Source organism: Opisthocomus hoazin, chromosome Z (assembly GCF_030867145.1).
Source record: "Opisthocomus hoazin isolate bOpiHoa1 chromosome Z, bOpiHoa1.hap1, whole genome shotgun sequence".
Lineage (NCBI taxonomy): Eukaryota > Metazoa > Chordata > Aves > Opisthocomiformes > Opisthocomidae > Opisthocomus > Opisthocomus hoazin.
In genome coordinates, this window is record NC_134454.1 from 47,639,071 (window position 1) to 47,660,775 (window position 21,705).

The following is a 21,705-nucleotide window of genomic DNA, read 5'->3' on the forward strand; positions in this document are numbered from 1 at the left end:
GGATTGTAACCTTTGCATTAGATAAGCAACAGCAAATCCAACTTTTCCCTTGAAGAGCCTTCCTGCTGCTTATGTCTCTTTCAATGAAACAGAATTTATGAAGAGAATCCCTTCATATCCAAAAACGTTTCAAGAGAAATACCAGAGTCTAGGCCAAGTGCATTTTCCTATGAGTTTTTTCTTCCTTCTTCATGTGTGCAGCTTACAAAGAGAGATGAATGCCACTGAATTCAGGTATTTGCTATGGATGCAAGTCATGATTTTTCAGTGTTTTCTTAGCAGCCTAAGGTTTCTAAATTCGAAACAAAGTGCCATCAGATGGTGAGTTACCCCATCACAACAGTTTGTAGAACCACAAAATCATTCTATGTTCCCAAGGTTCAAACAACAGTATGTAGATGAAAATACCTATTATTTGTTTTGCCACTGGCCTAAAATATGCATTTCATACAATCATAATTATTTTCCATGTGTGTTAGAAGTAGATGATATTGTACAGATAATCTACAATATAATTGTAATTTATACCGTATGTATATATACACAATATAAGTACAATTTTACATATAGTGTAATATATTATCTACCTCTAACAATTAGGGCATGTAGTACTGTAAAGTAATAATGCCCATTACAATGTAACTTAGATTCTGGTTTTGTTAAATACTGCATACACTGATGTCAGAAGCAGAACAGAACCTTAACATCTGATTAAAGAGAACATATTCCTTGATATTCCCTCCAAGCATAAGACTCTTACATCGGAAGTAGTGTATTGTAATCCAGCAAAATATATAACTGCAACTACAAAACATTGAGGGGCAGAGAGAGAGGCAAGAGGAGCCTGAATTACTCTAGCTATGCTAGCACAAAACCTGTATGCAGAAAGACCAAGCCAAGATCACAACTGAATCTACTGTGGAGGTGGTAAGACCAAAGCACAAAAGAAGTTTTAAGAAAATAGCTTTCTCAGAGGTTAACTTAAATTATGTTTCTGATTAGACCACAATATGAACTAGTTTTCTTTGCCATTGAATTATAAACTGTGCTGGAACTTCCACTGCAGTCTGAACCACGGAGAGGCCAGTGCTGCTGACAGTTGTGAGCATTTACCTCAAACAATATAAACAGACATCTGGTATTTGTTTTTAAAGTAATCGGCACAGAATGATTTTCAGGGTGATACAGGAGATCATGTTTACATGAGCGTTCATTTGATGGAAACAACTTAATATTACACCATAGGGGAAGAAAATCCTTTTCGTATAAACACTTCTGTTGAAGTAAAGCATAGATTCATTCTGAGTTGAGCTGGTATTTGTTTGGTATCTGAGCTATCCCCACTTTGCCATTGTCTTTCATGGGTGCAGTGTTAGGGATTGCTAATGTTGATATCGAATATACTACCAATGTTCAGCCACTGGAACTCACTATAATAGACCAGTGGAAATTCTAATGTAATTATGCTGTGTTTGTGTATTTTCATAAAACAATGCTTTTAGCACAGCAGGCCTGCTCATGCTCCAGTTTGTGTAAGTTATGTGTGATATGTCAGTTCAGTCATACTGCGTGTAGACACAGACACAAGGTCAAGTTCTGACTGCTTAATTCCATCCTTTCAGCTCAGGCAAACTCTTGCTTAGATCTACTTTCCTTCTCTTTCAGAATTAGCTGGTGGAATCACACATGAGATACAGACTTCTTTAGCATCACAAGGATCCTCCTATGATCCACTCACGATCTACAGGAAAAGAGGCGTACCTCTGCAATTCTCTGAATCACCGCCTATCTCTTACATCTGCACATCTAGACGTCCAGTTTAGACTGCAGAAATTGAATTTCCTGAGCTGCTTTAAGCTACTTCTCTACTTTTCAGGTGCCTTAATCAGGAAGGTAGATTCTGGCAACAAGTCTACTTAGATGATGATTACTCTTTTTCTATAGGATGCCCACTCGAGATGTACTGAACCATGAAATGTGCAAATGCAAGGAGAGAGAGTTTTCATAAGAGTATTACCTCATTTGTTGCATAAGCTGGAAGGTATGCAGTGAAGAAAATACACAGGGCACTGTAGCGACAGAAAAATACCTAGCAGCAAAGGCAGTAAAATGCTTCCTTGGAAGAACAGAACCCTCTCCTCCTCCTGCTGTTAAGATTCTTAAGCAAGGAACTTAAACCATCCTTTTCATACCTAGAAACTGTACTCTCACCTTTGAAGTATCCAGTGATACTCTGACTATGCTGTTACCAATTTCACTTCCCTCCTATTAATGCTGCTTTCACACACTGTGCTGAAGCCATGGCACTAGCATCAGTCTGCCTTTCAGTGCTCAAAGTCATGACCTGCTAAAGCTAAGCAAATACAACCTTTCCAACTGCCTTACTGTGTTCATGAAATGTTTGTATGCACATCCTGACTTTCTCAAACATTCTTATTATCTGAAATTATTCATTCTCCCTCTCCCAGACCAAATACGAAATCTGTGTACCACATGGCTACTCCCAAATCCAGTTATAAGCACAGCTCCAGTTTGCAAAACATGCTTAAGATCTGAACTATACTGCAAATCAGACCCAGGACACACACAGTGTTTTTAACTAGCTCTGGTGACAGTTTTGTAAACAGGTTGCTGACAGAGCTGCATTTGTTAGCATAGGCAGGGTCAGATTTCTTGCTGTTTCACTGGCAACCTGCTTTTTTTCCCAGTCAAAGAATTTCCATTAAAGGCAACGGGCACTATTCATACCCCCTATTAGGTCAGGGACCCAGAGCCAGACCCATAGGAAGGAAGCTCACTGAGTAAAAGAACAAGGAAACGGCAAGAAGTAACAATAAAAAACCTAGTGAGCTGTTTCCAGCTGAAAGCGATGACAAAAAAGACACCCTTCTCCTCCTGGCTGATTTATGCTGAGATCAGGTGGTTACTGTCACGAAGCCATTTCCTTCGGCCAGGAGGCTGTTGCTGTTTTCCTCTGGCCTGTAACTCCCTGCCACTGTGCAGGAAGCTCCAAGCAGAAGCTGTACGAACTCCAGCCTACCATAATCCTAAACACAACACCCCCCAACGTCTCCTCCATTTTTAGAGTCAAACAAAACAATAATCTCAGATTTCTGAGAAGAAAAAAATTATGTTTGTTTTAATATTTTAAGGATATGCCTTCAAATATAGGTCAAATTCTTCCCTTTTAAATTTGTTCAGATTCTTTTCTTTAAATCATATACACATCTTATTCATGACAAAAATATTTTATACACAGACCCCCAGGGCACAAAATTGCAGTATTTATGACTTAGGTAATACTACCTAGTAAAATATGTTAAAATTGCACAGGAAACTACAGAGTGACATAAATCCTACTTCAAGACATCTTCTTGCAGCTCATTTTAATTGCAGATAACAAATGCATTTCCACAAATATATTATCGGTCTTTGGCATACATGTGAATAAAACATGCACTTCTATGGAGGTCTTGACTAGCACATATCATCACCTTACAGATGTGAAACATAATTTCCTGAGTACTTCAGGGAAATGATGATGGTTTCACACTTGGGAATCAGCCCTCAGGTCGACCATGTCACTGTACAGTTCCACTGCACTGAGGTTCTTCTAAAAGAAGTAAAATGAGAACTCTTACCTAACTCAATCAGATTTTGCCCTCCCCAGTGTCTACTGATTTAGACCATGACTGACAAACTAGTGGTGCTCAGGTGAACCCTCTCTCTAGTACCCTGATATGAACTGACATCAACAAGGTTATTTAGCCCCTTTTGGCCCTCAGATTAGAGAAGCTACCAGACTCTCCTTCTATCCTAACGTAAGGTCAATTTTACCTATGCAACTTCTAACGGATATTTCTCTTTCCCATTCTTGATGCCATCCAATACTGGCACTATGCCACCTATTATACAACATTGACCTTTACAGAATTTCCCTATTATCCAACTTCTATTACCTTTGGCGTGGTTTAAGCCATTAACTCTTCTCCACTGTGGGCATGAAGGGACTATTCCCTTTCCCTATGCAGCAGCCTCTTTACGTATTTGATTGCCATATTCTTCGTTCTGCCAAATCTTCTCTTCTTTAGCTAAGCAGCAGTTTGCCTCTCTAAGCAAAAGAATGCTGTAAAGAAAATGAGTAATTATGCAAACAGTAAAAGGCCTTAATTTATGCCCTATTTATTAACATCACCAAGAAGGGTCCACACACTCTCTCTCTTAAGTTGACTTTCTTCAGTTGTACATAATTCAAATATACCGGTAACTAGCAGCTTTATGGCTTCTGTTATTTTCTTAGCTGAGACTTCTTTTTTTTTAAATCTGCTCCAACTGACTATCCTAAATTTCAGTTTGTATCTTAAATATCACTGGGTACAATACAATGGCAACAGCATAGATTCAAGGTGAGGGAAACAGCTAGGGAACGCATTTATCTTAGTTACATTTGTTGCCTGTAAAGACCAACCCTCTTAGTTCTACATCATGTATGTCAAATACCGAGTTCTTTGTTCCAGGTAGTTAAGTTAGATCTCCAAATTAAGTTTTTAGATGGCTCCCACTTACAATAAGCGCATAATGGTTAACACAGAGACACAGCAAAGCCTGCAATAGCTTCTCATGACCTGAAGTAGAAGCTGCTCCAGATCAAATTTAAGCTTATTTTCCAATGGGCAGTCATCCAGACCACAAAAACCACCACCGTTCACAGACTGCTGCTGTGCAGCTTCAGTGTCCAAGCTTTTAAAATTTCATAACATTTACCCTTCACATAAAAGAATTTATACAGTATACTCAATGTAAAACCCTATACTAATACAGCATTACATCTGAAATTTCAAAGCTTACAAAAATCAAAGATTAGCGTTAAGGTTTCCAGAGCAACATGAAGCCCTGGCCTCTTTTGGTTATGCGTTACGATAAAGTACTCCTTCACATGATCCCACAGCATTGAGAAATGTGACGGACTATTTGGCAAATGAGATACGACATTGCTTATCTTATAACCACTTCTCCAACCTGTGAAGAACAGTTTTTGGTTTGGAATTTTATTACAGCCAGCATTTCAGGAGTAAGAGGATAACTTGTCAGTATGTAGGAATTCTTTACTCCATATATATTATATTGCATATTCTCAACAACTGACAAGGTGAACCCTTCCTTTCTGAAATACTGTCAGTCTGTTAAGTAGTTCAATAAAAATGACATCCAGCAGCTCCACCCCCCCCCCCCCCCCAAGTACATCTTGGAAATTATTTATTATTGTCTCAGAGATGTATAGATTTATCTATGTTACGCATCCAAATACTAAATGGAACCCTGAGGTCACGTTCCTTGCCATCTTAAGAGGAAGAATGCATATGTTCTGTTATAGAAGTAGTTGAACAGGGTGCAGTCTGTTTATTCACAACTGGGTGAAAAACCAACATTATTATTTATCAGTGTATTTGATACTGCATGCATTTGATACATGCATCAGAGAGAGGAGTTACAGTCTGATCCCAGTTTTACACATCTTTATTCCGAAAGCTTGGGTCTGCAACCCTATATAGCACTAGTGAACTGCTGGGCAAAACAAATGTTCAAAAAGCCCAACGTAAAAATTTTTTGCCCTGAAAGCTACGAGCATGTAATAGTATACAAATTTGATGTTGTGAGAAGTGCTATGAGACCATAACCAGGCTCATTTCAACTCCAGTGTTGATGATTAAGTCAAATGTGGAAGTCACATACAAATACATTTGCTTTGGCTGAAACACAGCAACCAAAACAAGCACCCAGCAGCTGTCCTGCCAAAGCCAGAGGAACACACAACACCCAGTGCTACCAACAGAAATCTGCGTATGTAGCAGAGGTGGCACAAGGCAGGGACTGGCCTCAGCGCTTTCTGCAAGCACAGACTGCTCTATAAGCCGATTCTTCAACAGCCCTCCCAGCAGAACCAACAGGCATTCCTGTGTCCATACTTCCGTTAAGGCCCACCATATGCCACAAGATAACGCCTGCTCGTGAGAACAGAGTGCCATCAGGAATATATCCAAAAATGCCTCCTGCTGCCTACCTGAAAATGGGCTCAAAGTGTAACAGAGATATACAGTGGGATATGTTCAGGAATACAGACTCCCCACGCTTTTGACAGTGAAGCGATGCATGGTATGCACACCCAGTGTACCTGGGTCATTTATTTCTTCAGTTGCTAGTCATCTGCACAGATGAGACAACGGAGTGGCCTGAGAAACTGGTTGATTAACTGAACCCTTCATAATTTAGTGTGACTTAGCACTACCGAATCCTCCAGGTGGCAATTTTGGATAGCAATTCTCTCCCTCTACTCTACTCTACTCTCATGAGACCCCACATGGAGTACTGCATTAGCCCTGGGGTTCCCACTGTGAGACGGACATGGACCTGATGGCCAGCGGAAGGCCACAAAAACAGTCAGAGAGCTGGACTGAGAAAGCTGGGGTTGTTCACCCTGAAGCAAAGAAGGCTCCAGGAAGATCTCATTGTGGCCTTTCAGTACTTACAGGCGGCTTATAAGAAAGAATCAGAAAGACTTTTACGTAGGGCCTGTAGTGACAGGACAAGGAGAGTGTAGATTTAGATTGGACATGAGCAAAGAAATATTTATGTGATATGGCTGATGAGACACCGGAACAGATTTCCCAGAGAAGTTGTGGATGTCCCACCACTGGAAGTGTATAGGGTCAGGCTGGTTAGGGCTTTGAGCAACCTGATCTAGTGAAATATGTCCCTCCTATAATGCTTGAAATGCACTCAGGTAGCTAACTGCTGTGTCTAATCTAACTTGCGTCCTTAAAATGTGGTAAGCAACATCCTTGGTGAAGTGTCCCCAAGACACACTCATAGGTCGTTCCTGCTGCAGAAATGATTAAATTATCATATTGGAGCAAACTGACGTAGCATAGCAAGAATTACTACTATGTAAGCATAATACAACTGACAAACCAGTTGACTATCATCAGCAGCTCAAATTAAGCTGCAATACGCTTAACAGTAATATCCAGTGTCATCAGCAGAACTCACTGAACAGAAGATTACAGTTAACTTCCTAAAAGTTACCTATGCACATCTGAATCTAAAAAGAAGTGGCCATACAAATGCCTACATTATTCATACTAACATATTCATATTTTAAATAACTAAAGAAAAAAAATCAATTGGTAATCTGCACACGCAATTGCGTATTTTCTCAGTGCACATGCAATATAACAATGTACTAAATTTTTTTTAAGAATGCTCACTAAAACAGAAACTTTTTAACTGTGTTTGGTTTTTTCATATCAAATACTCAAATGTATGAAATAAAGGGAGACAAAACTAAGTCTGAATTACTGAATGGCATTTGATTCTTCCTGAAACTCACTAGGAAACAGTGTATTTTTTTTTTTTTATTTTAAAAGACTAATCCCATTTTTCTTTCCTTGCATAGAAAAGCAGACACCACCGAAGTATTGTCCAGACCAAACCACCTCACAGACATGACAAAAATAAAAAATTGGAGATAAAAGTGTAGTGAAAGATTAAATTTGACACACAACATCATTTAATGTGCTGTGGATCTCGCACTGAAAGAGTGAACAAAGCTTGGTGACTCTTCACATCAACCACGCTGAGAAACTCACTGCTATAGGATACTGAAGATAATTAGAAGCTCCACAGCTTCAGAGAGACTGAGCAAAATCATGGAAGAAAAAAAAAAAATTCCATCAAAGGTCATTAGACACAAAGACATCATTCCTATCTCGCGAAGACCTCGAGACTCTAGTAGCTCAGAAAATATGTGGACTATCATTGTTAAATCCTTTCAATATCATTAGATTCTGCTGAAATGACTGAGAGTGTCCAAAAGGAAGGGGAAAAATTACTTAATACTGCTACTGAGTCTAGAAATAAAATCAGGATGCAAGAAAGCAAAGTGCACTAAAAACATTTTTAAAAGTTTATTTTAAAATTAATGTATCATAGCTCACAATAATATATAGTACATATGTACTATAGATGCACTTATGAACTATATATTACATATGTAATTACATATATATTCACATCTGTAAAAAGTAAATCTATATAAATATGAATTCATCTCTCTGCCTTTAATTTCATGGAGGTATCACTTTTTGCTGCACACTGCTGAAGCTGTGCATATTTTAATGTTTAACTAAGATAACTATAGTGTAACTCATGTAGAAAACTTTCATTTTACTACATTATATGATGTAGCAGTGGATGGTTCATCTGAATCATCTGGACTGTATTTTTTCCATAAAAAATTTTCATTTTTTTTCCAAAGAGAACTTTCACACACTTCTCTGTCTTCTGTCACTGGGGGATGAGGTGCTTTTTCACACAGCTTCTCTATGACTGCTATGTTCGTGAGCTTTCTGAGGCTCTCCTCATTCTGCTCGTGCAGCATGTCCCAGAAGTCTTTTGGTCTCTGCTTTGATTTTTCTACCTGCCCTGAAGGGAATCTCCTTTGTGATTCTGTAGGGCCATTTCCACCATTTCTGAAGAGGTCATTGAGAACAGAGGTATCTCCAAGCAAGTCCACAAAAGTTTTTTTCTTACAAGTTGGGACTTTTCTCTCCCCATCTTCTGACTGAGAGAAGGATCTTTTTCTTGGCAGCTGTGTTCCTTTGAAGTCCTGCTGTCCTTCACAACTTTTTACAGACAGCACCTGAATTATTTGTGATTTACTGCTTAATGAGCCAGATGTCATAAAATCCTTGAATGTCTGACTGTTTCTCCTTTTGATATGTTGAGCAGCAACAGTGGGTGATTGTTTATATTTTGCATCAACACACGTATCTTGCATGTAGGAGTCATTGCAAAGTTGCTCTGCTTCTCCCTCACAGCTCTGCTGGCTCTGTGTTTCTGTAGTTCTACTCAGAACCAGACCTTTAACCAATGAAGATGTAGACTTAGATCTTCCAGAATTAACAACTGATTTTCTTCTTCTGCAGTGTGTTGTACCCAATTCTCTTTCCTCATAATCATGTGAAGCTTGTGCTGGTATTTCAACTGGGAAGAAAGGCTCCACCTCTGGATGCCTGGAAACATAGAAATCCTTCAGCATCTTCTGTCTTGTTTCTGATGTAGCTTTTACAATATATTCTGCCAGTTCTTCTACTGATCTCATATTAAAGTGGGAAACCATTTGCTCAAATTGTGTCCTGTAATTATCAAGAAAGAAAAATGTGTCGACACCTTTAACTACAAGAAAAAGCAGCTTTCAACCAATTCATTCAATTCACATACTTCACACATCCCAGAAAGTAATCACTAAAAGTAACTTCCTTATAAGGAGCTTTGTTTGTTGTTATTAGCAAAGACAAGAAAGAACAATGACCTTAGAAGAACTGAAGTGATTTCTGAATCCCAAGGTCCAGTGTGATTTCCTCAGTTTACAACCCAAAGATTTACTGACTTTCAGTGTAGGTAAGATCCCAAGCCAAAGGACCACAGTTCAGAAGGATGCAGAGGGACAGATGGTAGAGTGTGGTTCCACCCCTCCCAAACAAAAACCATGAAGCAGTTGCTCAAACTCCTGTTAAAAGATTTGCTAAACAAGAGCTGGATAAACACATTCACAAGAGACAGTCCCTGTCCCCTTTATCCTACCTAGTGAGCTATGGACTATTTGTTTCTGCTAAGAGACCAAGCTCTAATTAAGGTGATCATCCTAACCAAGTTACCCATAGTTTGGGATCAGGTAACCTAACTGGACAGCTGGAGACATGGGTTTATGCTCCCTTGACAGAGAACGGGTATGAAACATGTTGCCTTTCCTGTATGAGGACTCCAGCAGGCAGTAAGTTTTAACCCTGTTTGGCCTCAAATACCACTTGACTGGCTAGCTCCAGCTATACCCTTCATGTGTGGTGACTTCAGACAGCTTCCCACTCAGCCTTACAACACACCAAACCAAGGCACCTAATCATCCTCATTCATTATACAGCGGATCCAGATGGACTACAAAATACCACTGCGAGCAAAGTGCTAACAAATATGACCTGCTTAACATTTAAGACTGAATGTGCTTCAGCTTTTTGCTAGATATGGCTTTAGGATCTTGGAATAACATCCTTAATTACTTCATTGCCTTTGAAAATTTTTACCTCAACAAATTATTATAAACTATGAATACAATTCTGAATATTTTTAGCACGAAGCGTTCTCCTCTACCTGTCTCTAATTCTAAAAAAATATTTGAATTTTCAATACCTGTAATAGTAAGCAAGTCTGGCACTTCAACAATAACAGTTGGGATAGCTGAGGCCAGCTAGCTAATATCACAGATTCTGAACACTTAGAAACATCACCTAGACAGCAGCTCTCATACAGTAATTTACTTGTCTCAAGACAGAATTAAAAATATATATCAAATCCCAGTTGTGTAGGTTTGCCTACTTAGCTACAGCTTTCCACTTTCCACACACCATCTGCCTATTACTATTGAACTTCTATCTATGTAACAATGGAATTTAAATATTTATATACACAATAGCAACTGTTCAGGGATAAACAAAGAGACACAAAAATTATTCTCCTTCCAAACATGAGGGGGTAAACAACGTACTAAAAGAAGCAGAAAAAAATATTGAGCCCCATGTTAAAAAAATAATACTTTTTTTTCTTTAAAAAGTCTTTTAATGAAAGTGATGAGATCTGGGGAAAACCAGTTGGCAGCCAGAAGCTCACACTATAAAATTTCTTGCTTCCATACAGTTTAAATATTGATTTGTAGTACTGTATGGTGCACATACCATGAATACTGGCGGTGATAACATCTGCACAGCTATGTAACACATGACACATCGAATGAACACATTAAGTGATTTGTAGGTTCAATTAATTTTATTAATCAATTATGGTACTTTTTGCATAGTGTTTGTGGAAGTTTCCCATTAGTTCTGCTCTTGCCACAGAAAATCATCAATATTCCCTGAGTATGGCTGAAACAAAGGCAAAAGCAGCTGCCCAGAGGGAATTCCATTTCAAGCTTAGAATTTTACTTCCACCTCACCAAAGCAGTCTCACCTGCGGATTCCTTTGGGTGTCTTTCCAACCAAGAAGGTGGTTGAACCTATTCTGTGTACTTTTTTGCTTTTCTGGGTCACAGGATGCAAAACAGAAAGGTGATGTTGCTTATTGTTCACCAACATCTCTTGTTCTCCCTTAACAACATTCTTCTCTGCTGTTTCTTCTGGGCTTTCTTCATTCTTCTAGTAAAATGAGACATGGAAATCATCAAAACAGCTGTGCCTGGGACATAATGATGAGGTCCGTTATGCCCAGTTCTGTCACTCTTAGCCAGCACTCCAGTGTTTGAGTGCTCATAATGTGATTCAGAGCTGCAGTTTAAACTCCCTACTCAGTCACAAACTTCCAGGGATGCTGAAGGCAAGTCTTGGTTCTCTAAGAAGGTGGGATGTTTTGCCAAACAGGTTAACTCTGAGGCTAAATGAAAGATCTCTTAAGTTCTCCAATGCATAAACAGGGGTTATACAAATACTTAATCCTGTGCCACAGGACCCAAATCTGAGTTACAAACCCCAAATATTACTATAAAGCAGAAAAATGCTTGTGTTAATAGCTTACAGTCTTAATAGATAAATTAATCCAGGAAGGTATTATGTATCAAGATTAATGGATTATTTGGATTCACTGCTTCCTGCTTGCTAAAGTATGTTACAAATTTTTGCACAGCACGTATTCAGAACTCTGTTACTTCAGCAATTTAACACTTAAAGAAAAACTATAAACAATCACAACACTATTCAAAGATACCAAAGTTAAAGCAAAATAATTTTTGTCAATATCACAATCTGTAGAGCGCACACACAATTATTAAGAATTGTAAAGATACTTTTGAAAGGGGTATCACTATACTTACCTGTAAATGAATAGAAAAAAAATTACACATTACACTTATAATACTGATAAGATTAAAACTGAGAAGATTAAAATTTTAAATGTAATGGTCATGAAAAGCTAATGTTTTAATCAAGTTCAAGAAGATTATGTTACAGATCAACTCATCGTGCATTGACAGTCCACATCTTGCACAGAAATATAATCTTATCTACACTTTAGTTATTTTTCAGAAATTCTCACAAATTCTTGTCAAAATTTCCCCTTTCCCAAAACGCAAGACAAGGGAAATGTGAAAATTAAAGAATGTGTTTGAAGCGGGGTGGGGGGGAAGAGGAAAATTAGAAAGGCAACATTACCTTCCTGCCCGCCCCTCTAAATGAGATTAGGGGAAAGAATAACTGCTTAGTGATATCCTCAGTTCCCCTACTAACACCACCTGAGAGATGAAAACACGAACTGCGTTCACACCTTGTCATCTGCAGTTCAAAATTTGGTTTTGGATCTACAATGTTTCTTTCCAATGTGTTTCTGTTTGATCCATGTCCACTTCCTTTATTTCCATGGCTTGTTCACAATGTTCTGGAGCTTTAGGATCTCACATCTGTTCTCAATCCATTACTTTGGCAAGTAACCTCAAACTAGCATACAGAGAGAGATGTCAGTAGTAAGGGACCTACAGGCATAAATTTTCACTCTTTAAGCTAAATGCACAACTCAAAAGATTAAAATTTCACTGAATTATTAAAAGCTATACCACACAAAACTGAAATCAAGGCCCCAATTAAGATTAAAAAATCTTCCAATAACAATGTTATGATGACAGTAACAAAATTACAATTGAATGAGTAGATTTTATTTACAGCATAAACATTCTACAGTTATCTTGCCAATTCTGTATGCCTTTAAAATGTTTACCTTTTTTTTTTTTTTCCAAGATATGCATAAGTAATGCCGAACTCTACTTGGAAAATGTCTTTTGGAAGAAGAAAATAATACTGGTTTTAAAATATATCTATTCTGATGGAATTTTTACATGAAAAGAATTTATAGTATTCAGATCTCATTATGGCAAGACCTAGTGTATTCGTCACTGTCAGGAAAACAGGGATGTATCATTTAATTCAAGAAAGCATAACTTGCATAGAACACAAGCCTAACCATATCAATGTCTCTCTTCAATGTATTTTAGACCCTCCTAAATGTGCATCCATCTACCTCTTATTAAACAAGACCAAAGTATATGAGGCAGCAATACTCTGGATTACACATCTATTTAAACACAGAAGGTTAAAAAATCTCCTTGGAAAAAAACCCAAATGTTATAAACACACTGAAAGTTGTAAAATTGCTTGTCTTTGCAGACAATCAGAATTAATGTAAAAAGTACTGCATATTGCAAATAAACTCACAAATGGCCTATTTAATTCTGGAAGTAAAAAACTTTTAAGTGCATCGACCCCAATGCCAAATCCGAAAGGGCAACAGCAAAACACTACCATAAACACACAAAGAGCTTCTCTTCTTCTACCTAAACCAGCTGCTCAAAGTTTTTTCCTGAAGGAGGAAAAAGTTACTATACACAAGTTACCCCAAGAACTGCAGGAGCTAATGCCAGTGAAAGCCCGTGGCCACTGTGTTACTCTTGAAAAAATTCTCAGCGCTCTGGAGCAAAGCCAATTGATTACACGGCACCCAGTTAGGCTGGAACACAACAACTGGCTCTGCTGAACTTCTGAATGGTTTTGAAAGTTTGCCAACTTAAATCTAGCCTCAAATCCAATAATTTCTTTTTGAAAACAATAAAACATTTTGTCAGTAATACTAAAACACTTATTTCAGTTTTTCTTCAGATGTCTTCCTGTTCATCAAAGGTCAGGTCTGAAGTTCCTTACTCTGAACAATACATAGCTGAGGCTTCAGGCAAAGGTAAGCTTTACACACATATAGATGAAAATATTCCCTGTATCTTCCTGCTAGCATTACCATTAAAAAAAGTGAAAACTTCGCTCAACATTCCAGCACTGTCCACATTACTTCATTTTGAATTTGACTTCATGTATTACTCTTCTTAGTTCTTCCCTCTCATGGCCAATATCTTTCCGATTCTCTTTCAGTATTTGCCTTCTAACTCATCAATTGAAATCTATTTTATGATACACATTTCCTTTCAACAGTTTTCTATTTTTTGTTCTTCGACCACTTTCTCTACCTCTACCTTTGTGTGTGTGTCCCATTGCTTGCCCCTACATGAAATCCCATGTTGACTTTACAGCACTGGTGTTGTTCATCTGAATTACCAAGCGTATCATATGCATAAGATGATCTTGCCAAGCAAGACTCAAATTAACACAATTTGATTCAGCTAGGAACCTCTGACTCTTGTTCTTACACTATTGATTCTAGCACATTTAACCATCTATTTATATTATCGAATCTCAGACTCTTTATTAATTCATAAATGCTACGACCGAAAGAATGGAATAAGGAAACAAAAATCCTTCCGCAGAAGTATTCTGTCCATTTATGCTCCTAATCTTTAAAGTACTGTATATTAATTAATATAATTAGGTAAGTACAAGTGTTGCTGAACTTCTTGAAAGCACATTTTAACGATAAAAGATCCGACTACAGCATTTTCAATCATTACTGGAAAACTGGAAAGACAACAGTCATCAGTCCACAAGCATATCTCAGGACTAGAAAAAAAAAGTGATTCAATAGAAAGAAAGAAATGAGAAGTAAGAAGAACAAGTCAATATTTTGTCAAACAAATCCAACTCTTTCACCAAACAGCAAGTCTGTCTTTACTTTATGGCTCAGCCACATAAGTACAGAAAAATGTTAACCAATTTAACACAGGAAGAAGAAAAACAGTCGAAAAACTCAAATTGCATAAATAGCGACACAAATTCTTTTCCCTGGAATTAAGATTCCATCCAGTGCCTGAATAAGTAATTGCATGTTTTTCTCTCACTTTAAAATTTAAATATGTTTAAAAGTTTCAAACAGATGATTAGAGACAGGTTATTCTGAGTGATAACTAAAAATCACAGTATAGAAATCCAAAAACACTCTTGCCAATCATTATACCATCACACGCAAGCATACTGTGTGTTAAATCTTATTCCTCATGCACTGCATAGCACATCTGCTGATTAGCCTTTTGAAATACACATGATGCAAAACTAGTTTAGCATATAGTATCTGCTGTATGTATTTTAAAACAATTGTTACAAAAAGATTGGCAGGAATCACGAAAGCACTTCGTCTTTACTATATGTTTAACTATATTGAAGACATTATGCATTTGCAGTGTATGTTATGAAATTTCAACTGTTCAAAGTGGAAAAGTTTCACACAAACTTGACCACATATTTACTGGTCATCTGACAAATTAAGTGCACCCATACTGAATTATCTGTAACACCATTATACATTCCTGCATTCTTCACGTTTTCTCCTTTCTCAAACCAGTGCCTTGGCAGGGGGAAAAAGGTGCAGCAAAATAATTCCTTTAATATCAAAGACAAAAAAAGTCTACTGAGTTACTGAATATAGTATTTTACTGTTTTATTCAACTTGGTGCATCTCTCCATTGTCAAAAAATCTTCACACTAAGGCCAAAAAATATAAACAATTTATTTTCAAAGGCATACATATAAGACAAAGGGCCACAGATGCAAGTTGTTTAGTAGAAGGCAACATTTTTTGGATTCAAAAAATTATGTGAGAAAAGTTATAGTAGAGAAAATATCCCAGTAAATGGAAAGAAATAAAGTTAATGAAAGTACAATACAATGAAATTGTGAAGTCCTATTGCAAACCAGGGAAAATAAAATGTAAAAGTGCAGCCATTCATTCCCGTCTTACACTTGCTTTCTTATTGTATTCCCTCTTCATTTACTGCACTTACTCTGAAGAGGCTTTCCTTACATTGCATTGGGAAAGAAGGGGTATTACTATGTAGCTGTGCAGAAAATAGTTTCAAAAGTATTCAGAAAAGCTGGGTACTCTTACCACACATGAAAAAATACATCAAAGAAAGCATTTATTTTCACCTTTCGTGTTCCATTTAGTCTATGGGGTTTTCAACATAAACACATTATAACCTCCTACCATAGAAGATGTGTTCCTCTACCATTTCTTCTTTGTAGCGCACGTCTCTTACTCTTAAAAGTATATAGCAAGTTTTGGACACCAGTAATGAGTTCCCATTTCTTTGAGTTACATATTACATACAGATTGTAATCAAGAGTTCAGCAAAAATGGCAGCACCTGCACATTTAGAGTCCCACACCAGTTCATGCTTCAGGGTAATGCTCTTCAAGAAGAATGAAGACATGGAGCTGAGCATCAAGCAAGAACTTAAGTGCCACAATACAGCAGTAACTTCTACAGAGGGATTCCATCTTGAATCTGCAACAACTCTTAGCTTTATGTGACAATCTGTCTCCTGCTGCATAGTTGCAGGAGTTTTAAAAACAGTATACACCTAGCAAAACCAATTATTGTCTATCTTTGACAGTACAAAATTTCAGTATCTGTTCTTCCTACAACAGGCACAAAGAGGTGGTTCTACACTCTGGAGTAATGAATGTTAATCCATGTATAAGCATCTTCAGACACGACTGGGATGACTGATCACCTTAAGCCTTTGACTTCCCTTTTCCTCTCTTTAGCCCCTTCAATCACGGCAAAAGACAGCAATGTTTATCTTTTTAAATACAGCAAAATGTAAATGTGTGGGAGAGCAAGTGAGAAGAGGCTAGGAGTAAGATGAGTAGAGCAAAAAAGAGAAACAGATTCAGAGACGTGTTTTTTCAAGCTGGTTCAAGTTTGTGACAATTCAAGTCACCAGACTTAGAGGACAATGATGTCCTTCAAAAGCCTGAATATGAAGTTGAAAACACGGCTGCATAATTATTTATCAGCCATAGTTGTATTATGTCTCAGAATCTTCCTCTCTTGTACTGTCTTGACTACCCAAAGTATCACTATGGTAAGTATCTTGCCAAATAACTGACTTCAAGTCCACAATAACCCCTATGACTTCCCCACTCACAGCTGAAACAGTGTTAACAGGCTTTTCTCTTCAGGTATGCATGAAACCACTGCTGCCAGATATTCAGGATACTTTCCACCGCACAGTTTCGTTGTTTGTTTTCATTTCTAAAACAAACAAGAAAGGTAGCCTCAAATTTCTAGCTGCCTTGCAGTCACCTAAATCATACAAAAGCATGAAACACAGTCAATTCAGTATGACTGTCCTCTTAAAACACAGCTTGCAAGCAAGTAACAAACCCTTATGCAATGTTCTACTTTATTCTCCCACTCCCCTCAAAACCTGAGGAAATGCATGACTTTCCAGATATATTGTGAGTTGCAGTGGGGTTTGCATGTTTGTTATTATTTTAATGAGGCAATACTTACTGCATTATAATGAATTTATCTACCCAAATTACAATTCTAAAATATTTCACTTAATCTTTTTTCCCCTTATAGTTTTCCTTGTTTTTTTCCCTGGGAGTTTTTCCCCATAATACATATGAATTATTATGACCTTTGTATATGCTTGTCTTGAACACGCGCTATTCTTAAATACAGATTTTATTTATTTATTTTACCTTTCTTTCCTCTGCTTGTCAGGACATACATATATATCCCGAAATGTTTGCTACCTGACTGTTCTTGGTGTTTCCTTCTCTCTTCTACACATACACACGCCAAACAAGAATTTCTTCCTAAATTATTCTGAAACCCAAAGAAGACACAGTATAACAGTGTCCACATGAAACTTCATGTAGTTTCTCTAAAAATGAGGTCCACATAGTCAAGATAATAAAAAAAGTTACCAAATAATGAGAATGTCTCTACTTTCATCTGATTCTCAAATAAAGCAGAATTGCTCTTCTACTTACAGAGGATACACTACTGAACAATGTACTTCAGAGGGTTACGGTGACTTACACACCTCAGAGTTCGAAATAAGCCTACATCTTATCACATTTTAGAATGATTTTTGACATAGACATTAATTTTCCCTCTGAATTTGACTTTCTTAATTGAAAAGCAGTGTCACCCAAACTGAATTTGTCTTTTGTACTAAGGAAACAGGATTGTAGAATGAGAATTAGACGTTAATTGTATAGCTAATAGTCAGTGTCTCACTTGTCATAGAAAACTTTAAAATTTTAGAATACTCTAGGACAATCACATTTATATTCAAACTTTCTGAACTAAACAAAGCTACTGGGGACGTTGGCTCTGAATATAAAGGTATCTAACATTTGTTTGTACCACAGGAGACCAATAGCTGAAATATTCTTCAAGCTACAAAAAACGTTAAGACTTCTTCTGGGTCCAAAATATTCTTTCAACACCGAGAGACCAGTCTTTAGCTAAAACTGCTGATAAACGTAAAGAAGTTTTAGCAGAGTAGTATGTAGTTATTTTCCTCTGGTTGTCATATCTAGCTTTTCTTCTTGTATAAACTGAGACATTCCATAAACCCTAATCTTTTGCATGGTGTTGGAGAATTGGCTACTAAGTCAATTGAGGACAGATTGTGTTCTCTCTATTTTGCATTTGCTTCTGAGTGTTTCTTCTCCAGTCAGGTAACAGAGCAAGAATTTCTCACTGATAGCTGTTTAATTTGTTGACTCCTTAACAAACAGCACTCCTATAAGCCATGTGACTTTCTTGCACCAAAAAATCTACCCATAAATCAATATAGTTATTATTACTGCTGAGAACGAGAGGAGATAAATAGCCTGTCTTGGAATTCAAAGCTAAGGTAATTCCTTATTCCAGCAGAAGCCTGCGGACTTGCGCCTATCTTCTTTTGGGCTCTCAGCCCTCCATCAAACAGCAGCAAAACCAAAAGCCATTATACATGTACATAATGAATACGCAACTACATGCTTCCCAGAATGTCACATACGAATTCACTGCATTTTAAAAAAACCCACAAAAACCAAAAGGCACACTGAAATGGTTAATTCCATTGTAAACTGAAACTATAAACTCAATAAAGCAGCATTGCAGGCCAGTCATTTGGGAACAATTATTCTAAAGCTGAATACCATTCTCCATCCTAGAAGAGCAAGGATAATGGAATGTTATCTCCCAAAAGCCTATTCTACTCTTTGTAAACAACTATCTAAACTTGTTGAATCTGAAAGCTGTACAAACACACTGCAATCAGAGTTAACTGTAACTGACAGAAAGTCTTTGTTTAAATAATCTACGAAATGTCAATGTAGTACAAATACGATAAAGAGAAGTTCTTAATAACACAACTTTTGTATTTACAGTATTCTCAACAGCGCTTAAATCTGTACTGGAGATAGAAAGGGCATGTTTTTTCCTAGGCTGACAGCATGCTTAGTTCTCTCATTTACACCACATTGCAATAACATAAAGAGGGGTTTACCATTAATCCAGGTTTTACTACAAAGCATCCCGTTATTTCTCTGTCAAACACTGGCAAGAGTGCCAAATGTCTGTCATCCAATTCAGAGGATTAAGTCTTCTTTTATAGTGCAATTCTTGTACCAATTTATAAAAATACAGATATAGTTTCTTAGAGCTGGTCACAGTCTATATTTTGGCCTGAATTCATGCCGCAGAGGTTGAATATGACAGCTGGCAGGAAGCTGAGGGGAGAATACATCCTCCCCCTTTTCAGTCACCACGTTTCTGTTGCCATAGTGATTAATCCTCAATTGAATGGCTGTCTTTGTACATTTCTTTTCATTAAAACTTTAAGTAAACTTACGTTGAAAATATGTAGTTGACTGAAAAAAAGAGAGACTCCACATATTCAACAGGTACAGTAAAAGCTCTTGTGACTAATACTTTTCCATATATTAAAAAGCACAAATTAGCTCTAACGTGGGACATCATCAGTTTCTCAAATTTAGTATGCTCTGTTCCCATTTTTTGTCTTTTTTTGTGAAGTCTCCAAGCCTCCTCTAAAGTCTTACCCATGCTCTAACCCCCCCTGCCCCCACGATTTCTGTTGAAGAAATACTACACAAATTCAACTTTATAGGAACTAGTGAATGCCTATTCCAGACTTCTGTACTTACATAAAACATTTCACATAGGCTGTTTTTGCCAATTAACACAGAACTTAATTAGGAAATTAAGGAACACAGTCATTTACTTCAGAATAGACTAGAAACGTTAAAAGTAGGTACTTATCTTGCCTCTGGGAGGCTTCCATTTCTTATGGTAGCAAAGGAAAAGCTTTACAAATAACAGTGCAAGTTACCCCAAAAATAAAGTAACAAGCTCCAGCACTGAAAATCAACCAGACTGCTCTGGAACTTGGAACCTACCAGAAAAAAACAAAAAACAAAACAGTCAAGAACCCAAAACCTCTAAAAACACTCAGTAGATAACCGAGGTCTTCAAGAGCAAAATGTCACAGGAAAGACTCAAGACTTTTTTTTTTCTCTCTGAAACGCTGAAATACCTGTAGGTCTGCTCTGAAAACTATAGTCTGGCTTTCTAAGTCCACCATGTCCAGTTTACAGGTTCGTTTCATATGTTTTCTTTGAGAAACTTTTGTTCTCAGTGTCTTTCTTTCTACAGTTACATAAGACAGATGAAAAACAATATGAAGAACTACCTTCTGAACAGATAGTAATGGGCTAACAGAGACAATCTTTCACTTGCTTTGTGAAAAAACAATGAATTTTTAACCGTCTACTTGCACATGTGCAAACAGAAGACTTGAAGTTTAAATGCAGAACAAAGATGACTCAACATTATTAAATCAGCCTAAAAAAAATACACAAAATAGTGCAAGAAAACCAAGTTATTTATTCCAATAGATAATTTTTAATATAATCCTCTTCACTCAGACTTCTACACAGTAGACCAGAAAATCCTTGTTACTAACAATCTTCTCTGAAACAGCAGATCAAGTATATTTTGTAGCCATATGCATAAGGAAGCAACAAAGACCAGATCTCAGTAATTTTTAATGGAGTGCATAGCTGCTGCACTAAATGACATGCATTTTCTACCTTCAGATGTCCAGCATACTGAACCCTGGCGTGATTCTTCCCACATCGTGGTGTCACAGAACTGACCATAATTTCTGCCTTAACACTTATGACTTGCTATGAAAGATTACAGATAATCAGAGCAAAGAGACACTTGACTGCTTTCTGAGACACTTAAGTTCTGGGATGTACAATAAATATTTGGAACTACAGAGGAAGCTGAGATTTATAATCTTTATCTCCAGTGTTTCTTCAGGAACAGCTGTCTGCATGGAACAAAAATCCCTGGCTTCATTTCGATTACTGAAGCTCTTAAACATCTCTATAGATGCTTCAGTGCCTTCCACAAAAGAAACACCACCAGAAACATCAACTGTTTGAGGGTTAATTATCACACTGTTTTTCTGTCCTTTATTCTCAAAATCTACATTGATTTGACACTGCAAGTTGTTGTCAATGGTCAGCATATGGACAATCTGCAGACACAGGATAACAACTCAGGAACTGCTGGTAGTAAGTTAAAATATTTTTACTGCAATTCTAGATATCTCTTAAATGTAGACTACTAAGTATATAAATACAGTGTCTATCTAAAAAGATTGTTAGTCTTTTAAGTACCTCCCTGATTATACTTGCAAAATAAAGTATAAGCAGATATCCACTGCTGTAGATAACTTTCTCAGACTCGCTCACTCACTGGTTCAGCTTGGAAGAGACCTTAAAGATCATCTAGTTCCAACCTCACTGTCAAAAGCTCCCTCTATAACACGACAACAGTATCTCTCTTCACTGA

At 37.3% G+C, this 21,705-nt stretch overlaps 1 protein-coding gene across 7 annotated transcripts in view; it reads right to left on the reverse strand.

The window, feature by feature from the left end:
• The window catches only part of ERCC6L2 (ERCC excision repair 6 like 2), a 113,849-nt gene that overhangs the window by 46,718 nt on the left and 45,426 nt on the right, over positions 1 to 21,705 (reverse strand). For 3 of the 7 annotated variants that reach the window (XM_075447043.1, XM_075447044.1, XM_075447041.1), the window contains 2 exons: positions 11,062 to 11,246; positions 7,991 to 9,194 (listed from right to left, as the gene is read on the reverse strand). The exons of 1 other annotated variant lie outside the window; for it this stretch is intronic. In XM_075447043.1, coding sequence (XP_075303158.1) covers positions 8,219 to 9,194; positions 11,062 to 11,246 — 1,161 coding nt within the window. In that variant the 3' untranslated portion in view covers positions 7,991 to 8,218. Of the gene's footprint in view, positions 1 to 7,990; positions 9,195 to 11,061; positions 11,247 to 11,281; positions 11,482 to 21,705 lie in introns of those variants that run through there. 3 more of the 7 variants (XM_075447042.1, XM_075447048.1, XM_075447049.1) reach the window with 3 other exon arrangements.